The sequence below is a fragment of the Typopeltis vanoorti genome, chromosome 14 (genome assembly GCF_054136105.1).
Source record: "Typopeltis vanoorti isolate ZY-2024b chromosome 14, IOZ_Tvanoo_1.0, whole genome shotgun sequence".
Taxonomy (NCBI): domain Eukaryota; kingdom Metazoa; phylum Arthropoda; class Arachnida; order Uropygi; family Thelyphonidae; genus Typopeltis; species Typopeltis vanoorti.
In genome coordinates this window covers 59,187,358-59,213,177 of record NC_143562.1, presented here as the reverse complement: position 1 = coordinate 59,213,177, position 25,820 = coordinate 59,187,358, and the positions used below count along the sequence as shown (strand labels likewise).

The 25,820-nt window shown below is 34.8% G+C and overlaps 1 protein-coding gene across 1 annotated transcript in view; it reads right to left on the bottom strand.

Annotated features, from left to right (window-relative positions):
- The window catches only part of LOC150099515 (phosphatidate cytidylyltransferase, photoreceptor-specific-like), a 206,266-nt gene that overhangs the window by 33,827 nt on the left and 146,619 nt on the right, over window positions 1-25,820 (bottom strand). The window contains exons 6-7 of the mRNA XM_090404474.1: window positions 15,572-15,654; window positions 8,231-8,387 (exon numbers count right to left, since the gene is read on the bottom strand). Coding sequence (XP_090260600.1) covers window positions 8,231-8,387; window positions 15,572-15,654 — 240 coding nt within the window. The remainder of the gene's footprint in view (window positions 1-8,230; window positions 8,388-15,571; window positions 15,655-25,820) is intronic.

The following is a 25,820-nucleotide window of genomic DNA, read 5'->3' as shown; positions in this document are numbered from 1 at the left end:
ACAGACAGACAAATCTGTCGAATTGCGTATCGAAGAACACATGAGGGACATTACTTACAAGAGACAGCGAGCGAGTGCATTATCAAGTCATATCCGTTTCTCGGCTAATCCTAATGTTGAAAACCAAAGTCACAAAGTCTGCTGGGAAAAATCTACTAACATCTTCCGTTGCAGTAATGAACTAGAAGAGAAAAATCATGGAATCTAGAGAAATCATCTTCAATCCTGTTCATCTAAATAACAACACTTGAGCTACAACCTCCCAGATAGTCATTCAGCTGTAATCATGTACTGTCGATCACGTGAGGCTGCAAGCACGCACTCTTCCAACAATGCAACAAATGAAAGAACAGCTTCAAATACAACTACAATGTTTTCATGCTAATTATGTATAGAGACTGTCTATGTTGTTCATAGTCTTTTATCCTTCAATGTTTAGTGTTTTTTTCTTTCTTTTATAATGTCACCTGAAGAAGGTTGTTACAGGCCGAAACTAGTAGTGTTTTTATATTAAAACCTTTTTACTTAAATCTCGGTTCTAGTCATTCAATTCTTAATAAAACTATATATGTTAACCCAGTTAATGATCATTCTGTCATATATATATATATATATATTCAGACAAAATAAGGTTAGAAAAGATTACTTGATTTAAAAAGTACTATCTCCCACAAAGGGGATATACGTAGACCATCAGTTCTGTTTAAGTTAGGACAGTGAAGTAAGGTTTCACACGTTTCTTTATAAGCTGTTATATGAGGAAACAACTTTTATGAAGAAGTCTTGTCCTGTTCCAATGAACTCTATGTTTAGTGTCAATAGCATGCTCCACAAATTCAGACTGCTCAGGCTCATAGTATTTAATATAAGACTTCTATTCTTCTAGCCCATCAGTTCCCAATTGGTGGTACGCGTACCCCTGGGGGTATAAGCTGGGCTGTTCAATGCTACACGAAAAATAATCAGTAATGGTGGAAAAACAAGTAAAGTAAACAAAATGCAAAATGTTAGTTATGAAACAATAAATGTTACGCTTGAATCACCACTTTTACGAATATTGTAAAATTAAATCTGGTTTGTACTAATTGTACTAATAGTGTAGTAATTTTCCTTTTCCAACTCATTACCTCATTTCCACTATTTTACATTAAGACAGGCACTGAACAAAAGTGTCAGTATTTAAAAACAGCTATTTTAAAAACAAGAGGTTCAATGTATAGACATGGGTTTAAAAGGGATACACAAGTGGAAAAAGGTTGGGAACCACTGTTCTAGCCAAATAAAAGCCATCTTTCTGTTGGTCCAAAATAAGATAACTCACAAAAGCAAGGAATCTGATAGATGCCTGGATAATTGAGAGGTCGAAGCTTGTCCTTAGGAGAGGCGAGAAAGGTGGAGATTTTTCTGATGGGTGAAAGGCAATAAAAATATTCAGTGGTTTTAAAACTTTGGCTATGTGTTCACTAATGCCATGCACATAAGGGATAGGAAAATACAAGTTATTTCTTCTGTTGGAAGTTTATTTTCCACTTGGTTAGACTATAATAAATTTAGTTTAATCCTTAACCCAAGTGTAGGCAAACAAAGTTTGCACCTGAAGGAGTGATGGCCAAGCTCTCATCACAAGGAGTGATGAGAGCTGGTCCACCTTTGCTACGAGGTGCCTCAGTTCTGAAGTAGTTCAGACTACTACACTTGGGTAAAGGATTAAACTAAATTTATTATAGTCTAACCAAGTGGGAAATAAACTTCCAACATCTTTCTCTAAATCCAGATTAAATGAATAATAAGGTGGTACACCTTTTGGCAATTCGTATAAGTAAATATGACCCCTCCATTGCTTCTGCCTTAGTATCACCACTTCTGGGTCTGCCTCCCACTGACGAGACCTCAATAAAGGTCGGAACCGGTCTGGGTAGTGGCCCTTCCCTTAATGCATAGCATTATACATGTCCGCAAGATGTGCTTTACATTATGGGAGATACTGAGACAAGGAGTGATGAGAGCTTGGTCCACCTTTGCTACGAGTTGCCTCAGTCCTGAATTATTTCAGGTGCAAACTTTGTTTGCCTACACTTGGGTAAAGGATTAAACTAATTTATTATAGTCTAACCAAGTGGGAAATAAACTTCCAACATCTTTCTCTAAATCCAGAGTAAATTAATAATAAGTTGCCAAAACATGTACAACCTTTTGGCAACTTATATAAGTAAATATGACCTCTTGATTGCTTCTGCCTTAGTATCACCACTTCTAGAACAGTGGGTCTGCCTCCCACTGACGAGACCTCAATATCGAAATCGGTCTGGATAGTGGCCCTTCCCTTAATGTATAGCATTATATGTCTGCAAGGAGATGTGTTTTGCATTATGGGAGATACTGAGACAAGGAGTGATGAGAGCTTGGTCCACCTTTGCTACGAGTTGCCTCAGTCCTGAACTACTTCAGGTGCCAACTTTGTGTGCCTACACTTGGTAAAGGATTAAACTAAATTTATTTATTTCTTCTGTATTTGAAGAGGTAGAGATGCCATAACTGTTAAAACCCCTTAGATGAAAGAATGCTTAAAAACCATTAGATAAAAAGGTGGAATTAATATGTTGTAATTCTTTCTGTAACAGTGTGTCTGAAGAACATAAAAAATGGGCACGATGTACTAATGTTTTAATAGTTCCAGCCTTTTGACCAGGATGGTAATGAGATTCAGCATGGATAAAATATCCTTGATGTATAGAGCAATTACTTCAAAAAATTGCTAAATGAAACAAGCAATGGCAGCACAGTAGTAAAAAGCGCTCAACAGGCGTATAATCAGGAATGCATATCCATACTTGAAATAACCATCAAAAGTCTGAATTGTGGAAAGGCAGCAGGAGTGGAAGATATTCAACCAGAAATGGTCAAGTATGGAGGTATAAAAGTCTTCCAGTGGCTGCACTGCATAGTTCAGAAGGCTTGGAGAGAGGGATTCTCACATTCAGTTTTATTTCCCTTTTTGTACTTATATACAAAAAGGGAAATAAAACTGAACGTGAGAATTACAGAGGTATTTCCCAATATTTCCATTCTAGCAAGCAATCTGAAATTATGGAAGTAATATATGGTGAGAGACAATAAGCTGTCATATGAGAAGCATAAACAGAAGTACAGTTTATAGTTATAAAAATAATTAAGTAAGTCATCACACTTAGTGAAACCAAGAAAATTTCAGGAAGTTCTTTTAATATGCAGCCAGTAGAGAAAAATAATGATTATTGGAGGATGACATTAGCTGATGAGAATTGGGCAGACAAGTAACTAATGCAAGAGGATACAGTCTGAGTATTTATGAGTGATTTTTTAAAGATTTGAAAACTGTTTGAGTGAGGATAGAATCATGGATGTGGAGCTAATAGGGAGTAAGCAGAAGGTATACAAGAAATTAAGTAAGCTCAATGTTAATAAGGCAACAGGACTCAATGATATATCACTGCACATTCCAGAAACATTTTAAGTGAATGTTCCTGGATGTGAATAATAATGGCACAATGATGTCAATGAAAACAGAGGGCCAAGATGATAGAAAAGTGAGAATTAACTGTACTGTTGGTTTAAGTTAAGGGATATTACATCCCATATAGTTTCTAAGTCGAATAGGAAACTCAAAGAGTTTCATGACGAATATAGTAGAAACTATATAAAGTTCGGCGATTCCAAGCGTAAGCAAATACCTGGATACTGCAGCAACTGACCCTAAAGGTAGTGCAAGCTGAGGCAACTCGTGTCAAAGGTGGAGCAAGCTCCGATCACTATTCTTGATATTTACCCATAATGTGAAACTATTCTGTTGGTTTCTCATACAGAGAGAGAATTGTTAAAAAATACAAATTAAAAATTATTTATAAAAATAATTTTAAATTGGTATTTTTAACAATTTATGTTCTTAATTCTTACAAAATTTCTAATTATCAATTATGTTTATTTATTTTTTTTAAATTTTAACATTCGTGTTTTATGATACTTCTAACAAAGAACCCTGACATACTGGAAATACATACTTAAAATATATAGAATTCACCTGCTTTGATTCTAGTTACAAAATGTTTGTTAACCAGTGTAATCTGCAAGCGTCACAGAAACTGTTCAGTTCCACTTGTATCAGAAGTTCATATTTCCAAGTCATTTATATCACTTTTCTCAATCTTTATCAAGAAATTTCAAGATCTGTTTCATTAATTAAGCCTCACTACTTCTTCAGTAAGGATTGATTCAGTATGGGCATAGTGAAGGAACTAAAATATATAAAAAATCCTATGGCTGTAATTTTTGAATACAACCATTTGGGCATACAGCAGATCATTAATAATTTTTGTCATCTACAAGACTGCTTATAGATACCAAAGGAGTCTTTGCAACTTACATAAAAGGGATATCTGAATTATTTAGAAAAAATTCTAGACATTTGCAGGCGTAGACTTCTGTGGCTAATCAGTTCAAAAGATATATTTCAGTGATTACACCACATTTTTTTATTATTCTGAAATAATAAATCGTAGGATTTACATCTTCAGGGGGTAAATAGTATAATTTAAAGTTTAAACAAGAGAATTAATAAATACAAATCATAACCGTCTTGCTATTCATAAAACTCAAATAACAGAATGCAGATATATAACGTTATTGACGTTGAACAATACTGGACGATGTCACGTGTTCTTGTTCTCATTCATACAGTCCGAGCTCAGATTGAGGTAGATTTTTTATTAGAGCTGACCACACTTGATGGAGAATTAAACCTTGATTTTTATTGCATTGGGTTGGGTTTTTTAGCATATTAGCAGCTTCTTTAAATTTTCTTATATAACTGTTGTTTTCTATGTATGACATCGTCGTTCTTTGCCAGAGTACATCATGTGCAGTAGAAGTGGTATATGGAAAGCAAGACCCGTTTTTTGTTCTCTTTTGTATTGTACGTCTTTTTGGTGTTCAGCCATGCGTATTTCTCCAGATCTTCCTGTCTGTCCTACGTAGCAAATCCCGCAAGAGCAATGGATTTTGTAGACTCCTGGTTTTTTAAGAGGATGATGAATATGCTAAAAAACCGAACCCAATGCAATAAAAATCAAGGTTTAATTCTCCATCAAGTGTGGTCAGTTCTAATAAAAAATCTACCTCAATCTGAGCTCGGACTGCATGAACGAGAACAAGAACACGTGACATTGTCCAGTATTGTTCAATGTCAATAACGTTATATATCTGCATTCTGTTATTTGAGTTTTATGAATAGCCAGACGGTTATGATTTGTATTTATTAATTCTCTTGTTTAAACTTTAAGTTACTATTTACCCCCTGAAGATGTAAATCCTACGATTTACGAAACTTGTCGGGAACTATTATTTAAGTGTTTTATATAACTGAATAATAAAAAAATGTGGTGTAATCACCGAAATATATCTTTTAAATTCTAGACATTTTTGGTTTACACACCACTTTCAAACCTGTATATGAACTGTTAACTTTAAAAAAATCTATTCTGAAAGAATAGATTAGATAGCAAGGGTAAGAATTCCTTACTCTTACCAGGTGTCTTATTTTAATTCTGATGAGGTGAGAATCAAGAAACATAAGTAGTATATTAAATGCTTAATCTCATAAAATCTGGCATGGCATTCCATGTCATGGACAACAGCCAAGAGAATTCAGTGGAACCAAATAAAGAAACTATCAATTTTAATGTGATCATCTTTTCATGGAATCCTGTAAAGCATTCTTATCATCCCATCTTAAATTGTTTTGATGACTGTATGGTGCTGGACAGGGGCACACCAGTAGTGTCCGGCGCCTGTGTGCAAAACTTTAGTTGGCACCCCTAATCCCCCCCCCCCCGCCTCCAATAAAAAAATCACTTTAAAAAAACGTTTTTTCTTAAGTATTTCCTCCTCTTTGGTGCCTTTACTATTCTGGTGCCTGTGTGCATCGTACACATTGCACATATGGCCTGCATGCCCCCGATGCTGGAGACAGTCAATGTCATGAGGTGGAAACTATTGGGTCCTCCAACCTCTCCCATACATAGATATTTATATATAAATATTTATTTATTGGTTGATTCTGTCTGAACTCTAATAATGTATTGCTGCATACTCTTTAATCTCTCTCTCTGAAGATGATTTTGCTAGTAAGTGGAGAAATTTAAAGGTATTAAATATTCTTTCAACTAAATGACATGTTAATCATTGTTTAGAACAGACAAAAAGTTTAAATGTCAAGTTCTAACAATGCAATACATTTATCCCATTATCTCTTCTTATACTCCTTGATGAATAAATTTACAGAAAAGATGGGTAAATGAAAATCAACAGTAAATCAAAAGAACCTCCACAAATATTTAAAATACTCCCTAAAGAAGTAGCATGTTATTTTCATCTTGTAAATATGGTTGACAAAGTTGAGTTGGTGTGTGTGTGTGGGGGGGGGGTACTTAATATTATGTTAATTTAAATTTGAGTATCTCTTCAACTCTTAAGATGCAAACATGGAAATATTGTAGAACACTAAAATGATCTTTTTTTTTTTTGTTAAAGATAAAAAAAACAAAAAAACTGCAGTTTGTACTTAGCCATAAGGAAGTTCTTATTAGATTTACTATGTAAATTCATACAATTACAAATGACTTCAATAACCATTTTATACTCTCTTTCAACACTGTATATCTGTTGAAGATTAGACAAGAAAATCCTTTAAAATAATGTGTCATTCAATGCTATAGAAGAAGAAAAAATTTTCCTCCCTAGAAATACCTGATTGATTATTTGGCATGCAATTCTCAAGGTGAACTGAGTTATGGACTTACATGCATGCACTTTTATTTTCATTATCATTTCCTGGGATACATACACTCAAGAAGCATACAGAATACCATGGAAGTCCTACACAATTAAGTTATTACTAGCTTCCTATCAACAATATACTTGCAAACCACTCTGCTATTTGGCAGGACTCCAATACGATAATTTTAGATTTAGTTTTCCAAGAGACTATTAACTACATCAATCCATCTAGATCTTCCATGGGATCTCTTCATGACATTTTTACTTCTCCCATTCTGTTTAAGCAACTATACCACCTTAGATTAGTTCTGCTTATGCTTTTTGGAATGCTAATAATTTGAAGTTCCTTTCAAATATTTTAATTTCTAATATGATTCTGCTCTTAATGCAATCCATTCATCTAATTTTTCTATGACTTCCTGTATATTCGTAGTCTCAATTCTTTGAGTCTCTATAGCTCAGCAGTGAGCTACAGAGGCTCAAAATATCAGGATCATTCATCATCAGAATTGGTATTGGTAACTTTCCCATTTTCCCTTTAAATCTGTGAAGACACATACAGCAGTTGTGGTCACTATCTCTTCACAATTCAACTCCAAACTCAAAAAACAACTTTTTTCTTATTTTTTCTTCTTTCCTTCCACTGATATATTTTGGAACTGATGTTCCAAAGTACTTCATTAGAAGCTTTCTTCTCTACCTTCAGCTCAGTATGCACTAGCATACTATAGGATGAATCAATGTATGGGATCACCAATAAAAATAAATAAATAAATAAATCTGTTTACTCAATGCCTGCACAGTTAGCCTAGTGGCTATACACTTTGCAACCATATGCCTGGGGGAAGGAGTATCCTAGGTTCAATTCTCGTCGACGACATGAAGAGCTCAAGGATCTTCCTCGGCCATAGGCAAGTTAGCTGTTCTTGGGCATGGACAGCAGGGTTTTTCTCCCCAATTTATCTGGGGTTTATCATCCTGCAAGCAGGCAAACTGGCCCCATTAACACAAATGGATTACAGTCATGAATATTGCCCTTAGAGGATACAGCAGAGGAGTGGCAAACCGGCTGCATTAATACACCAGTAACCCCTAATTAGGAGGGGACTCGACCAATCCTAGGACGGATGAGAGGGATAGGAGGTTTACTCAATCTATGAAAATTTATCTCAAGAATGCAATTGATAGGAAGCAACAATATTAAAGTTGCAACCATGGTCTGAGTTGCCTTTACAAGTAATCCAAACATTGACCTACATAATTAACAGTCCTGCTGACTATGAAAACTATATCACCATTTGTATTTCAGATGGAAGCACAAAAAAACTTCTGAAAATAGTAGAACCAAAACTTATTAATGTATATTACAATGCATGTTAAAATTAAATATGACTAATTACAATCCCAATAAGTAACTTACAATAATTCCAAACAAAACGGTAGCAATTCCACCACCAATAAATCCTTCCCATGTCTTTTTTGGTGAAAGTTTAATTAATGGTGTCCTCCCAAAAAAGAAACCAAATAAGTATGCCATCACATCATTACATATGATCATTGATACTGGAACAATGAACCTTTTTAAAATGAGAGGAGATAAAAAGAAGTGTAAAACATATGAATAATGAACAAATTAATGCATTATAAAGAAACTTTTTAAAATACTATAAAACAAGTATCAATTATCTAAACCTCATGAATGTGAGTTAGCAGTAAAAATATAATAAAATAGATAATAAATAAATACAACTTAAATAAGAATATAACATTTTTATAACTAAGTATTTTATATGTGGGTATACACACACACATTATCTATCCCAGTCATGAGAAGTTGAAATTTGTTGAAAGTTTATTTTTCACTTGGTTAGATTATAATAGATTTAGTTTAATCCTTTATCCAAGTGTGAGCAAACAAAGTTTGCGCCTGAAAGTATCTTCAGGACTGGGGTAAGGTAGTACAACACCGGGCAACTCGTTGCAAAGGTGGAGCAAGCTAACATAACTCCTATCTCATTATCTCCCATAATGCAAAACACATCTCCTTGCAGATATGTATAATGTTATGCATTAAGGGAAGGGCCACTACCCAGACTAGTTTCGACCTTTGAGGTCAGTCTAACTAAGTGAAAAATAAACTTTCAACGTCTTTCTCTAAATCCAGAGTAATTTAATAAAAAAGGTGGCACACCGTTTTGCAACTCCTATAGGTAGAGATGACCTTGCTAATGCTTCTTCCTGGTATCTTCACTTGGGCCTGGCTCCCAATGAAGAGACCTCAATAAAGGCCGAAACTAGTCTGGGTAGTGGCCCTTCCCTTAATGCATAACATTATACATATCCGCAAGGAGATGTGTTTTTCATTATGGGAGATAATGAGATAGGAGTGATATTAGCTTGCTCCACCTTTGCAACGAGTTGTCTGGTGTTGTACTACTTTACTCCAGTCCTCAAGATACTTTCAGGTGCAAACTTTGTTTGCTCACACTTGGATAAAGGATTAAACTAAATTTATTATAGTCATGAGAGGTCCTGAAACCTACTACACAACAGTACATGTAGGCAAGTGATTAAAGACGAAAGAAAGAAAGAATCTGCTCATGAGGTTCTTGAAGAGCTGGGGGGAACGTATTCAGTGGGGGGAAAATGGTAAGGAAAAGGCTGTTCCAAAGAGCAGAGTAGATGGAATGAAAGAAGAGGATGAGAAGTTCTGATAAATTTAGTGCTGAATGTGTATGGATATTATTGATGAAATGACTACACACGAGTAAATTACATAAAGGATCTCATTACATCAGCAAAGTGAATATACACACACACAAAAAAAAAGTACAGACAGTTCCATGAAGTGAGAACAAAATGACAACAGACATTACAGAGTGCTTATATTCTACCACACTCTGACTAGTTGCATGATACTATTAGGAACACATGGGAAACTATAAACATAAGCATTAACATAGCAATAAACAAACTTAGTCAATGGGTAAAGGAGTGGATGGCTCATTACACAGATATGTAAAAGTATGAATACTGTTTACAAAGAAGAATATAGTAAATTAAAAATAAAATAAATTTTAAAATTCAAGTATAACATTTGCACAAAAACTGCATATTGAGTACATATACAATTAATGCATTATTCACATAAGTGAATATAAAAAGAATAACAAAATCAACCTATATATTTACACACACACACACACACACACACATACACATGTACATGCATATATATATTCCTAACAGCATGCAAGCAACTATATATAAATATAAAATATATGTACACACACAAACATTTGCATATTTGTGTATGTATATATTTATTGAAAAGTCTCTCAAATTTGAAGGAAATTTTGTGAAGAATTTTTATGCTATTCCATAGGATACTGTGGTTAGTAGAAATTCAATGTTCTGCAAGATCAGGTTTCTCAGCACAGAGAAAATGGATGTAATCCCTATGTTCTGATCATTAGACGTCTACAGCATGACCTGTCTGACCAAAATAGGATAAACTATAAGAACAATGAATTTGGTATAGTCTCAGGTGAGCCAAGAAAGGAAGTTTGCTTTTAGTAGAAAGCAGGACAGATGATATCTTGTTAACTGGCTTGAAATTTGTCCACAAGTTAATTTTTTTTTAAAATTTAACTTTCAGAAAGAGGATGCAGAGGCAGAATAAAAAAATGATATCAAGACTGAGGAGGTGCATATTGCAGATTTCAGTGATAGAAGAAGTGATATGACTGAGACATTTAAACAGTTGAGGAATTGTTATATTACTAACACTGAGGAGATCTTTTATATATTACAAAATATAGAGGAAGCAAAGGCCATCTCTGGAAGTTGCCAATGGAAGCAATGAATAAAAGCGTGAAACATGGTTTTTTTACATGGAGGATGATTGGATTATGGAATGCATTGCCTGATAAGGTGATGACAGCATGCATGGCAAAGGGGTTTAAGGAATGGTATGATAGACTTGGTGTTCTCTGACATGGACTTTCCCATGATGAGTCTTATGATGCCATGGAGATCCTGAACAATAATAATAAAGGAATTGTTATAATATTCACAACCTCTTATCTAAACCTTCACATCAAAATATTTCTTCTATTTCATCAGAAACAGAAGAAATAAAATTAAAACATAGAGAACAAAAAATAACCTGAAAAAGTAACAAATGCAACAATAATGGGAGACATGAGAACAAGAACTAAAAATAGTATGAAATTGTAAAATGGAAATACAGAATTAATGTTTCAAATTTCAAAATGTTGCTTTAAGTTTCAATTATTATTATTATTATTATTATTAACACAAGATCTCCATACAGTCAAAAGACTCTAGACCATGCTTAAACTCATTCACCACACTCTCAGGTAATGCATCCCATTCACCAACCACTCACGTAAAGAACTGACCTCATTCCCTTGCTCACACCTTCCTTATATAGTTTTTGGTGACAGACTCTTGTTCTACTCCCCCCCCACCATCTCTTTCTCTAAATTTATGAAAAATTTCTTCCATGTTAACTTGGTAACAACTCCTATGAATTTATGTGTTCTCAATCATAAAATCCTCTCTTCATTCTATTTGCAATGCTTTGCAAACTGCATTATCTCAATCTGTCTTCATACCCCACATTTCAAACACTAGATACTATTTACCAGATATCTCCATTTCCATGAAAACCAGGACTGAATCTGTTAATAATAATTTATAATAATAAACAAATGATATCAATTATCATTCACAAATCAAGGCCTCATGGATTACTGTGCACAGATTTGGTCACCTCTTTATTTCTGCATGTCAATATCCTATGCATTATTGCCATAATCCAATGTAATGACATCCCAACTTGTGCGACGTAACCCCCTAAACTTTAGCTCCCCCATTCACCACCTCCCAGATCTCTCATCTCCTCTACCTCCTTCAAAATTTTCCAATCAAATCTATACTTTGCATGCCATTCTTGTCTACCAAATTTCAGGAATTAAACAATTTTCAACATGGAACTGATATAAATTAAAGATACCAAGAAATTATATATTTGATTTAATCCTTTATCCAAGTGTAAGCAAGCAGAGTTTGTCTAAACTATTTTCAGGACTGGGGCAACTCGTATATAGAAGCTAATGACTTCACATCACTTGCCTTAGTATCCCATAATGCAAAGCACATATCGTTACAGACATGTAGAATCACCTCTGGGGCTGGCTCCCACTGATGAGACTTCAATAAAGGTTGAAACCGGTCTGGGTAGTGACCTTTCCATAATGGATAAAGGATTAAACCAAGTATATAATTTCTTGGTATCTTTAATTTATAGGACTGATAGTTCCACTTATACAATCTATTCAGATCATCCCATAAAGTATTAACATCTTGACTCGTCACCATTCTGCCCAATTCTGCATCATCTACAAACAGCTAGATATCTCCAATTCAATATCAAGAATAGAAAGTCAACAATGGCTCTAAAACAGAGTCCTGTAGCACATCATCAGTGATCTTCCTCATTCAGAATATTGCACCCCATACACAGCTTGTTAATACCTATCTCTGACAGGTAATCGACTGTCTAACTCACTAATCCAGTATCTGATCACATCTGTTCCAATTTAGTTATCAACTTGTTGTGCGACAGTCCATCAAAAGCCTTTGCAAAATCTATACCACTGTATATGCATTTCCCTTGTCCAATGCCTTTGTCACCTTGTTATAGTATATAAGTTAATTGGCAATACTGTTATCAATCCACTTCCATTTCCTAGCTCTCACTAGTCTATCCAATACCATAACCACAACTTCAGACACACAAAATGAGCCTATAATTTTTACTCTTATCATCACCTTTGTGAATTGGAACAATTTTACCTTCCTTCCACTCATTCAGGACTTGTGCACAAGACAAAGAAAACAGAGAAAAAGAAAGGATATGATAGAAATATTTAAGTTGCTTAAAGGATTGCACAGGATTGATGCAGGAGAAATGTTTCACCACTTGGCTAGAGGGGCCAGAACAAAGGGTCATCCCTGGAAATTGAATAAAGGTGTGGTTAGTAGGAGTGTGAGGACTAAATTTTTTGCTTGGAAAGCTGTGAATGAGTTAAATGGGTTGCCAGAGTCAGTTGTGAGTGCTTTGTCTGTTAATGGATTCAAGGAGAGATATGATAGATTACTTTGGTCTCCCATGATGAGTCTTCGAAATCCATGAAGCTGCCTGGTACAATAATAATAATAATAATAGCAGGAAGGGATTATATTTCTCTTTCTATGTGACAAATAAAATCTAATTGATCAGCTGGCCATGGTTTAATTGAAAAGTTTAATCCTTTTTCCAGAAGTGCAACTTCACCATCGTTGAATGAATGGTTGGGGAGATTGATGACAGGGTTGTTGTTTGTTGGAAGTTGGCTACTATTCATGCTGCTTGCTTGTGGTTGGTTGTTCCTTCCTTTGGTCTACTGCTTCCAAGTTCTTTGCTGACTTCCATACTATATATCCAGTTGTTGAAGATTTTCAAATTTAGCTATAAGTATTTTCTTTGTTTTTATCCAGGTTGTGCTTTGCCAAGTTGTTGGTTATTCTCCCAAATATCTGGATTTATGTAGCACTCAGATAAATTTTCAACTTTAAAGCTTGATTTTGGGCAAGGGAGAAAATTTCTGTTGAGTGGTCGGTGATAGAGTAGGTGCCCTCCCTCGATGAGTCTTTGGACTCCCTGGAGGTGTTACGTAATAATAATAATCATAATTTGTTCTCTTAATAAAACTTTTTTTCCATACAAGTATAGATGCACATGAAATAAAACACTTGACCAAAGACTGAAGACCACAGATATGAGAGTTCTGAGAAAGATTAGAGGGAGTGAACAGATAGCATCAACAGCAATATCATATTAAAAATGAGGATATTAGGAAAGAACTTGACATTGTAAGCATCTAGGAATGTGTCAGCAGAGCTAAACTCAGATGGTATGATCACTTAAAACAGAATGGGAGAGGAAAGATTAGCAAAATAAGTTTTCTCTACCAGGTTGGCAGGAAAAAGACCCAGAGGAAGACCAAGATGTAGGTGAATTGATACAGTAAAAAGTATATTAGAAGACCGAAATATAAGATTCTGATAATGTTGGAGTCATGACAGATAACAGAAATTTGGAGGAAAATTGTTGATAGGAAGTTAGTAGTAATGTAAGTTTTTCATGTAGTACTATCATAATATTCTGCACACCCCTTGAGGGTACATGTCAGTAATTTTATTATGATGATTGATCATGTATAGATGCAGAGCAATTTGGCTAACATGAAATTTTCTTCTTTTTTTTTTGCTTGATGCAGTTGGATATGAAATTACTGTCTCTACAATGTTTTAAAAAGACTAGTCAATTAACCAAAACAGAAATTATTATTATTATTATGTGACACCTCCAGGGAGTCCAAAGATTCATCAAGGGAGAGTGTGCCAACAGCATCGAACAACTGAATCCCTTCCAACTACTAACCGCACTCAAACTTGCTTAACTTTTTGCATGAGCCATTAGTAGCAGAGGCTCTACCAATCGACCAACATCCTGATCCTAAGCTTACCACAGTGGTTATGTTACACTTGTGGGTCAAATATCCATAGATTATGATGATTATTTCTTTCAGGGTTACATGGTAATAAGTAATCATTATGAATAATTATGGAGACACTACCAGGTTTAAGAACTTAACTGAATTCAAATTAAAATAAAATTTGACATTTCACCAGAGGGTAGGCTATGGTCAACTGTTAACCAAGCAGTTATCCTCAGCCCACTGTAGTGTGTACCAATGTAGCTTGATTGCCTACCATGCACAACATTATCTGTTGTGCGTGGTAGGCTATGGTCAACTGTTAACCAAGCAGTTATCCTCAGCCCACTGTAGTGTGTACCAATGTAGCTTATTATCTGTTGTGCATGTGTGTGCTGAAAAATTGTCATAATCACCATGAAGGAATTGAAGTCATCTTATGTCTTCTTACATATATCCTAAAAGAAAAAGAACAATTATTACAATTGGATGAAATACAGGAGTTAAAGGGTTTTAAGATATGTTCTTTCTTGTGGTTATATCAGTTACTTTAATATCATTTTTGTTCTAGGTGTTTATGCCAGAAGATGACCTTCATATAAAGATTGAAATGTTGAATTTTATTTACATTTTAATTAAAGTAACTTCTTAAACACAGCAGTGTGTCTCCATAATTATTCATAATGATTGCTGATCATTGTGTAACGCTGACAGAAAGTTTATCTAAAATTCTGAAAAAATTTTGATAGTACTGTTGTGTCTATTAGCAGTCAAACTGCAAGGATACCATAACGTTTTCTTCGGTCAGAAAGACTTCAATATTTGAATTCCATCCATGAATCGAGGAACAGTCATAAGGACTTTTCAACTGAAGATGAGTGCTAGCTGGTCACATAAAAATGACAGCATTTTTTCTGTTGTTCTCCCAGAAGAAAGTAAATTCTAGAATATACGAAGTAAACAGACATAATATAGTGAGCCTCATAGTTCCTTTGGCCATCATGCTTATCAAACAAAACAAACCAAAGCTAGCATGAAAATGTCATTGTGCACTCAAACTAAAAAAATTACTGCATAGTAAATGACACAGAAGCAAATTTACTGATAACCAAGAGGAAATGCTGTTAGACAAACATTTCACAAATTATAGTTTAAAAAAAAAGGATTGATTGAAAGAAATGAATGAAACTTACCATATAAGTCCCTCAAACATATTCTGCATAATGAGATAAGACTGGGTAACGACAATCAACAAGGTGACATGAGTCCATGCAAACTGCAATACGTAAGTTGTTTTGTGAACATTCATAAAATCTTTCAGTATATGTGTAACTTCAAATAGTTTCAAAAGTATAGTGCACTATCTTACAAAAACCGATCCTATACATTTAGGAATATTTTTTAAAATCTGTAATGACCACAATTACTGTAAGATATACTTTATTTTCAGACAAATATTTAAACATATATTATTATTATTTTGGTAGCTTCCATGGAGTCAATAGACTCATCACAGAAGGCCCATTCAACCAGTAACATGCCTATCATCATGAACTTAAAAGTTATTTACACTCCCTGTTCATAATGCACTCTGGCAATGCATTTCACTCACCAACAACTCTCCATTTAAAAAGTCTACTACTCATACCATTCTTCATCACATCTTTATACAACTTCCAGGGATGGCCCTCTCATTCTTCCCATCTTAACATCCACTCTTTTTATAATTCTCCCTGTATTAATCTGAAAGAATCCATTAACGAACTGGAAGGTCTATCAATAAGGTAACATGAGTCCATGCAAACTGTAACAGGAAAGATGTTTTGTGAACAATTTATAAAATCTTTTAGTATATATGCAACTTCAAATCAAATGCAGTGGTATCTCGCTAATCCGAACCATCCAGTAATCCGAAATGCGGTTTGAAAGAAAAAAAACTTTTATTTATTAAGTATTATTATTTTGTATAATATTATTTTTATTTAATAATTATTATTTTAACTATTATTATTTATTTTATTATTATTACAGTATAGTATTTTTTTTCATACCGTCAATTGTATAGTTATACTGTAGGCCTATTTTGATTTATTGTGTATTCACATTTGCTTTTTTATACTGTACAGTATATACTGTATTATCAGCATGAATCACTGCTGTCATTAATGAACTGATTAGTCACCACTATTGCACAATGTTTGTGTATCTCTATGTTCCTTCAACAACAACAATGACGACTTAGCCTAAAGACGGTTGTATATAATGCTCAGTTTTTCTTTGGTTATTGAAATGAAGCGTTGTCTGAGTTGTCGTTTATTGTTTTGTGTTTTCGCACGTTTTCAGTGAATGATGATCGATTGTTTTAGTAAGTGCGATTAATTAAAAATAAAAATCCAGATATTGAAATTTCACAAACAGATGTTACGGAGTGGATTACAGGTAGAACCGAAAATGAATTCAAAATCAAATCAAATACTGAAATTGTAAATATGACGATAAAGAATGAATTAGAAGACAATGATAATGACGATAAAGAACTCTAAGAAAAAAAAATAAAACATGAAGAGGTTTTAATATGTGTAATGGGCTAAGCAGAATGATACACCATTCCACAAAATTTTGTTGCTAATGAGGCTCTGAGAAGAAGCATTCGAAAAAAGTTGAGCTTCCAAGAAGCAAAACAAAATCAGCTTTTTTACAAAGAAATGAAAGAACTCCTTTTTGGAGTTTTTTCATTCAGACTGGCCCACAGCCAGCCCTTCTTTTTGTTCCCAAAATTTGTCTTGATATGAAAAAAGTATTTTTTATACAATGTTTATAAAGTTCTACGATGTCCAGAGGAAAAAGGTCTTCAAGGAGATTCACTGTTTCATTTCTGGGAACATTTGTAAACAGGCTGATTACATCCAAACTTGCTAAGCTGTCTGAAGGTCCTATGCATATATCTTTTACCTTCTCAATAAAATGTGCACTGTTCTTAATGAAAGATGTTGTTTTTCCTATGTGTGGTAAAATCATGTTGGTGAGGTGTTTTTCCAAATTCGAGGTCAGAGAGTCTCTTCCATCCATTATCAGTCTTAAAGGAATACCTGTCTTGTGTATTTTTGGTACACCCTATATTCTTGGAACTAATGGGTGTTTTGATTGTAGAGTTCTTTTTAGTTCTTCAGTCCAATTGGGTATCTTTTTAACTAGATCATTGGTTTTATTGTGAGCTTGCCAGGTGGGATCTCTGTCTAAAGGTGTATAGGTATTAGAATCTTCAAGAAGAGTTTCATTTTTTTGTTATAATCCTCAGAGTTCAAAACTATCGTTGTATTCCCTTTATCTGCCTTAATTATAACAATATTTTTGTCTGATTTTGGTTCTTTGAGGGCTGTGTATTCTGTGTAAGGAAGGTTCCTGGGTGGTAATTTGCTTTGTAATAGCAATGCTGTGCTCTGTATATAGATGAGATCTGATGTATCACCAGGCAAATTTCGTATTCCTTTTTCTATTTGAGCTATGATGTCAATTTTTGGTAAGTAGCGTGATGTTAAAGCAAAGTTAAAACCTTTCAGAAGTAGATTCTTTTCTGTTCTTGATAGGATTCTTGAAGAAAGTTTAATTACTACTTTGGTGTAATCTAGATATTGTCTTTGTTTTTCTTTTTCGTGAAGCACTACATTAAAATTTTAAATTAAATTATGTTTCTTTTGATCAAAAAAGAAGTTTACCAGATTACCTGAATAATATAGACAACAACATAAAGTTTACTTTGGAACAAGAAGAACATAAAAAATTTCCCTTTCTTGATGTCCTAATAGAAGTCGATGAAAAAGATAATAAATTATCCTTCTCCATCTATAGAAAACCCACCAACACAGAAAGATTTCTTAATGCACCTCACACCACCATCCCTTGCAAAAAATAAGTTTAATTAAAACCTTGAGGGACAGAGCTTATAATATTTCCAGCACAGAAAAATAGAGAAATGAAGAATTTCAATATTTAACACAGATCTTCAAAAAATGTTTATTAAGGTAAATGTTATTTACCTTAATAAACATGTGGTCCAATTACCGGAATCTTTCTTATGGTTTTTATTAGTTCGGATTAGCAAGATACCATTGTAGTTTCAAAAGTATGGTGCACTATCTTACAAAAAATAATCCTATATATAAATCCAAAAAATAATCATATTTCCTCTTTTCCTTCTATCCACCAATCTCTGTAATCTACATTCCCTCAAACACTTTTCATAATCAACACTCCAGAGTCCAGATATCACTTTGGTCATTTGTCTTTGGACCCTCTCTAGTGTTTCCACATCATAATGAAAACTAGGTGATGAAATTTTAACACAGTAGTCCATTCGTGGTCTGATCAATGTCTAATATAGAGGCACAATCACTTTCTTCCTACATGGCAATGTACATTTTATCATAGCAGCAATACAACGTGCAGTCTTTGCAACACTCGTGATGTGCCCTCAGAACTTCTGTGTGCTGTTTACCATCACTCCAAGATCCCAAATCTCATCCACTTCCTTAAGTACAGTTGCACCAATACAATACATAGTCTTATATCTCTGTATAAGACTATGTATTGTATTATTAATATTAAATTTATTAATATTAAAACTGCAACCCCACTCATTTGTCCAAGCTAAAAAGTCTACTCAAATCTTCCTGTAGATTGTAGAGAATTAACATCAGCACTACTCCTAAGAATTACACCTAGCTTTGGATCACTGCAAACATTTGAAGATCCCCAGTCAATCTACATGAAATATCATTAACAAATAAGTTAATAGGGATCCAAGCACAGAGCCCTGAGGCATGCCACTGGTCATTTTCCTTTTCTGAGACTGCTCCAATCTTCAATCCATCTAAACTGTAATCTAATCCCATCTTCTGCAGCTTATACACCAATCTGCTATGTGGTAATCTATTGAATGCCTTTGTGAGTCCAAGAAAATCACTATATATGAATCTCCCTTATCCAATGCATTCATCACCTTATCATAAAATGTAAGCAAATTGCTAAAACAAGAACTGCCCTTCACAAACTCATGCTATCATACAGAATCTTATGTCCATCAACCCAATCCTGTATTCTATTTCTAAACAATTTTTCCAACATTGATCACAACTAGAAATGTACAGACCAGTCTATAATTGGAAACTTCTGTTCTAGAACCATGCCTGTGGAGGAGTATTATTTTGCATTCTTTCCACTCCTTAGGAACCTTCACCACTGCAAGACTTTCATTAAATAAACAGGTCAAGAGTATGGCTAACTCTTTTGCACATTCTTTAAATATATGAAGTGATGTGTCATCCTTCCCCACAGCCTTATTAACATCTAACCCAAGCAACACTTGATATTCCTCTGATTCTTTCACATTTAATTCTCCTAATCCTTGCCTCCCTTCTATATGTTGAATAGCATCACTCACACTACTATGATATACACTAATGAAGTGTTCATTAAATAATTCCACTATATGGTTTACTATAGTTATTCTGAGCCCCCATAGCTCAGTTGGTTTAGATGAGCCCTTTAGTTGGAAAGATCCAGGTTCGAATCCAATCTATGATATGAGAAACTTTTATCAGATTTTCAATCAAATAGTGGGTTAGCCAGTCTCATACAGAGGTGGAAGGTTTTTCTCCTGGAAACTTGGATTTTTGTCACTCAAAACAAACAAACTGGCTTCTATGAACACACACACATAACACACTCCAGAATAAGGATTAACCAGCCTATTCTGTAGGATTTTGGTTTCAAATGCTGCACATTGAAGTGTGAGTCTACACATGAGCATAATCAGGATCAGGATGGTTACTTTATTACCATAACTATCCACCAGAGTCAACCTACCATAATTATTTTTCTCTTTCTTGCCACATAGCAGAAAAATTCCTTTAGATTAGCTTTGACCTGACTAGCCAATCCTTTTCCTTTTTTAACCATGCTTCTCACTTTTCTGACCTGTAGTTTATATTCTTCATGCATCTGTTCACTATTAAACTGTCTTGTATACCTACTTTTGTAACGCTGCATGCTTGATTTCACTGTTCATACATCTCACTCCTATTCTATTTATTCCCTTAACTCTTGGTATCCAGTTTGGTATACTTTTTGAGTTAGATGCTGCATTATCATTTCCCCTGCACTGTCAACATCTATTCAACACAATCATCTCAATGTATTGATGCCAGTTGACTACGGAGCTTCTCATAATCACCCACCTTACAGTTTCACATATAGACCATCTTGATCACCTTTTCCTGCTTGAATATCTTCAACAGGTGGCAGTGCTGATACTTCATTCACAACCACATCCTGTGAAGATATCATCAAATCATCTAACACCGGTAAACTTCGTGTTGCTTCCATCACATGCTGCTTTAGATAGTTATCCTGCAGAAACTCAACAAATTCACTCTCCATGTTACCATACACTATCACTTCTTTCCAATTCACATTCCTATAATTAATTAAAATCTTCCATTAGGATCATATTGCTTTAATTGCCCAACTAATTTTCTAAACATTTCACTATTAGTACTCTCCACATTCTCTGGCCTATAACAACATCCTATTAGATATACTATTCAACTGAACCAAATAGCTTCAAAATCTTCATGCCTACTACTATTTTCCACTTCCACTCTTGGACACAATTCCTCTGCTATCATTAACAATACTCCCTCTCCTCTCTTCACATCCTATCCTTTCAGAAAATTCCATACCCTCTCATTTCAAGTCCTGAGAGTATATCATCCTCAGTCAACCAAGTTTCACTTATGCCAATTATCTTTAGGCATACCGATTCAATCAATGCTACAAACTCAGTCCCTTTATTTCTGATACTCAGTATATTAGTATCTGAACATAGCAATTCTCCACTCTTTGAGACCATCCCATCAACAACACACATTCTGTACTCTCTCTCTCTCTCTGATATAGTGCACTTCTCTCTTTGATCTGACCATCCCTGTTTTCCTGATCCTAACTCTGATTTTTGAACCCTACAATCTTTAGATACTTGCTTCTTCTTATTAACCTGAGGAAACTGACTGTTTCTTTAAACAGTCAATTTCCTCTTCTATATGTCTAACCTGACTCTTTAAAGCACTTCCGTCTATTTTCTAATTATTCCTAATAACACCATTCTCATTTTTGGAACACTCTAACCTTCCATTGTACTTCTCACACACTATAATATGTTCCTTCTTATCATTTAATCTAATAATCCATAAATCTTTAACATTTTTGGATGCATACATAAAACAATTGTTGCATGTGACAAAGTGTAAGGTTATGCATTTTGAGATGAAAACATTACCAGCTGTTATAAGTATTATTTCTGAAAAAAATTTATATGTTACTCCTCTAAATGAATATTATTTTTATGGCTATTTAGCCTGTTTTTGTTTAGGAGTATCCCTTTTTATAATGTCATTAGCTTTTTACTCAATTTTTAGGGCATTACTGATGTTTTAAAGACAGATATATGAATATATAGGAATAATAATTCAGACATACCTTTGTAGGATGTTGCTGGTTGTCTTCTTATTCAGTGGCATCAGCCATATGGCGATATACATTTATCTGCTGTTAAATATGACTGAAAGGAAGTGGAGTTGGAAATGTGGGGATAGAGAGAGATGTGCGAGAATTATCGGTGAGGCAAGAGGTGTGTGAATTTTACACCTGGATTTTTTTTAAAAGGTGGGCAGAGAATTCTTTAGGAGGGAGGCAAAAGATAGAAATTTTAGATAGAAATCTTATGAGAACAGGTTGAAGATTTGTGTGTTACAGAAACTGGGTTAACAGGCAGAAAAGGGGTTATGTTATTGAGATATACAAATTACTGAAGAGTTTTTACAAGATTAATACAGAGGAAATTTTTCAGAACAGGTCTGGAGCAAGAGTGTAGTTAGCAAGGGTTTTAGAACTAGGTTTGATTTTGCTTGGAGATTGGTGAATGGGTGGAATAGGTTGCCAGAGTCTGTTGTAGGTGATATGACTGAGAATGAGTTCAAAACAAAGTATGATAGATACCGCACAAATGTTGGATAGTGCTTGTCATGATATTTATGGTCTCCCTGATGAAGGACTTCATGGAGTTGTCTATATAATAATAATAATAATAATAATAATATATGATTATTATTGGTGACGCTAGTGTCACTAGTGAATGTGGCGATCATGTTGAGCTACATGTTATACATTCAACAAGAGGCGCATGTCAGCGGCTCAGAGAACTTATATATGAAAGTCTGGCTCTGCTTTGGATTTTTCACAGTGTATGCATTGCGGAAACTTCTATATGTATGCGCCGAAGAATGTAAATGATCTGTGGACTGTTTGGCTAAATGAGAAGAATGAAAACATCGACGTATGTGAGAAGTGTTGCGATAGACTGGAGCAATTAGGAATGGAAGCAGACATCAGGACCATAGTGGAAGAGCTTCGGCAGGAGTTCGTGAAAATGAAAAGTGACCTTCATCTCCTGCAAGAAGAATTGGAAGTGCTCAGTAAGAAGGTTCTGGAAATTAAAACTGAGTTAAATGTGTTGACTAGAGAAATTAGGACTATGGAGATTACTTTAGCTGAAGTAACTAGAACAGGATTAAGTAAGGGAGAGTCGTTGGTGAATGATGAAGTAATAAATAGTATGGTAATGATTGGGAGTCAACAGAATGAAAGCACAAGAGGTCTAGAAGAAATGAGATGTCGTGAAAGTGAGGGAGTAAATAAAAGAGCGTTGGGGGAAAGTAATGAAACTGTGAGAGTCATGCTGAATGGTGTAGAAAATGAGGCCGTGAGTGTTGTTTGGATTTGAGTGAGGTTATGAGTGGTACAATATATGGTGATTCCATGATTAAGGGTATAGAGAGCAGTATGACTGAGGAGTGCTTGGCTGGTGGAAACAATAGACATGGCTTTAGCAATAAAGAGGGCATAATGCAGAAAATACCGTTTAAATCCAATTCAACATGATGCAGAAAATATGATAGTTATGGTGGTACAAATGACCTGAGTGGTAGTATTAATTGGGTAGCAAAAGATTTAAGAACATTGTTAGATATCGTGAAGAAGAAAAGTGTCAAAGGGAGGATAATGTGTGTGTGCTGCCTTGTTTTGACAATTATGAATTAAGTAGATGAGCAATGATAATGAATGATATGATTGCAAGAATGTGCAAAAAGAGAGGCCTGAAATTTGTTGATGTCTGGAGTGTGTTTGAAGGCAAAAGACAGCTGTATGCAAGAGATGGATTGCATCTGAACATGGAAAGTCATAAGCGATTGAAGAAGTTATTGTTTTCTGATCAAGTTGAAGTAACTGGGCAGGGAAACTAAAATTGAAAAGGTTGAGTGTAAGAGGGAGAAACTTATGCAGTGAATGTATATTTGTTGATCCTTATTTGCAGAATAAATTGCAGAATAGAATGGATAAAAATTGGTATGGGACTATTGAAATTAGTGATATGTATATCAGTTCTAAAGCTGGTACAAGAACTAAAGGGAATCTACAAGTTTTGTATACTAATGCAAGCATTCGAAATAAGAGGGAAGAATTTTTGGCATTAATCAGTGCAATCTCACCAAAGTTGTAGGCATTAGTGAAACTTGGCTGTCAGCAGAAGATGTAGTTACTGGAATTGAATATGATGGGTACAGTATTTTTTCAGGGAAGATAGAATGGGGGGAGGAGTACTGTTGATGACAGCTGATGAGTTGCAGTCAAAGAAGGTAGTATATCAAGAGGACAGACAGGTGAATGATAGTTCATCTGAGGTGATCTGGTGTGAAATAATGACGAACGCAACCAAATATACAGTTGGTTGCTGCTATAGGCCAGGAGGTACAGGGGTGATACTGAATTCATGCATCAGCAAATGAGTGCAGGGTTAGTGATTATTATGGGGGATTTTAATTATGGTGATATCGACTGGAAGGAAGAAATATCACGTGGCAAAAAGGAAATGGAATTCATATACCTTCTAAGAGACAATTACTGGTCTGGTCACTGGATTCCTTGGAGATGAGGAAGTTGTGAAGAGGGTTCAGAGGAGAGTGACTAAGTTGGTGAGTGATGTAAAAAATGCTCCCTACATTCATAGATTGAAAGCTTGTGGATTGCAGAGGCTGGTTGATAGGCAGAAAAGAGGGGATATGATAGAAACATTTAAATTACTAAAAGGTTTTTATAAAATTGATGCAGGGGAAATATTTCAGCTGTGTGATAGTGATGGAAGAACAAGAGGTCATCCCTGGAAATTAAAGAAAAGTGTGGTTAACAAGGGTGTGAGAACTAGGTTTTTCGTCTGGAGGTGGTGAATAAGTGGAATGCATTGCCTGACTTAATTGTGAGTTCGTCGTCTGTAAATTAATTCAAGAAAAGATATGAAAGATATTGTTTTGATAGTTTGGGTCTCCTGCGATGAGTCTACTGACTCCATGGAGATACCAATAATAATAATAATAATATTCACTGTGAAAAGTCCAGGGAAAAACTATCTTTCCACATTGAGACTTTCGACGTTGCTGGCATATGCTTCTTTACTGCCACTGTTGCCATTTTTGTAATGTTAACTAGCACTTCCATGCTAATCAAAACAACAACCCAAGAAAACACTTTTAGAACCACAATACCATGATGATTATATCCAGTCTATCTATCACACACAAGGTGCTATTATAAAAATCTACATATAATTAAGAAAAAAAAAAAAACTTTTCATAACACCACTACTTATCTGCATGACACTAGTAACACTTCCCATATTTTCATTAGATGTACATAAATACTATTCAAATACAGATAAAGGTAGCTGAACTTTAATTAGGAGTGTTTTGCCTCATTCACATATACCTTCATCAGGATATAAATCACAATACATCACTTTCACACACAAAACACAAATGACTCCATGGAGATACCCGTAATAATATTCACTGTAAAAAAAACTATCTTTCTATCTTATTGGAATCTTCCAAGAGAAGTCAAGGCTCAACTACTTTCCTTACATCCCAAGCCATCCTCATACACACACACATTCACTATTGTTGCTGGTCTGGTTGACTGAGTGTTAACATAACTGCTCTCCAACCAACAGGTCATGGATTTGAATCCTGCTGTGGACATGGATGTTTGTTATTGTCTTACTTATAGACTGCTATAACCTTTGATATAGTGCAGTATGGCTTTGCTGTCCTTGTCCCATTAAAACCATAAATCATCATCACTATACTGCTTCTAACATCTACTCTCCTTATGATGTGTCTGCTCCCCCCCCCCTCTCCCACAACACACACAATGTTTCCTTATCCATCTTGAATTCCTATTCTCTAACCTTCTTGAATTCCACTATTAATCACTTCATTCATTAGCAACTATTAAGCACATAAGTCTCACCTGATCATTCACTTCACTTTTAAT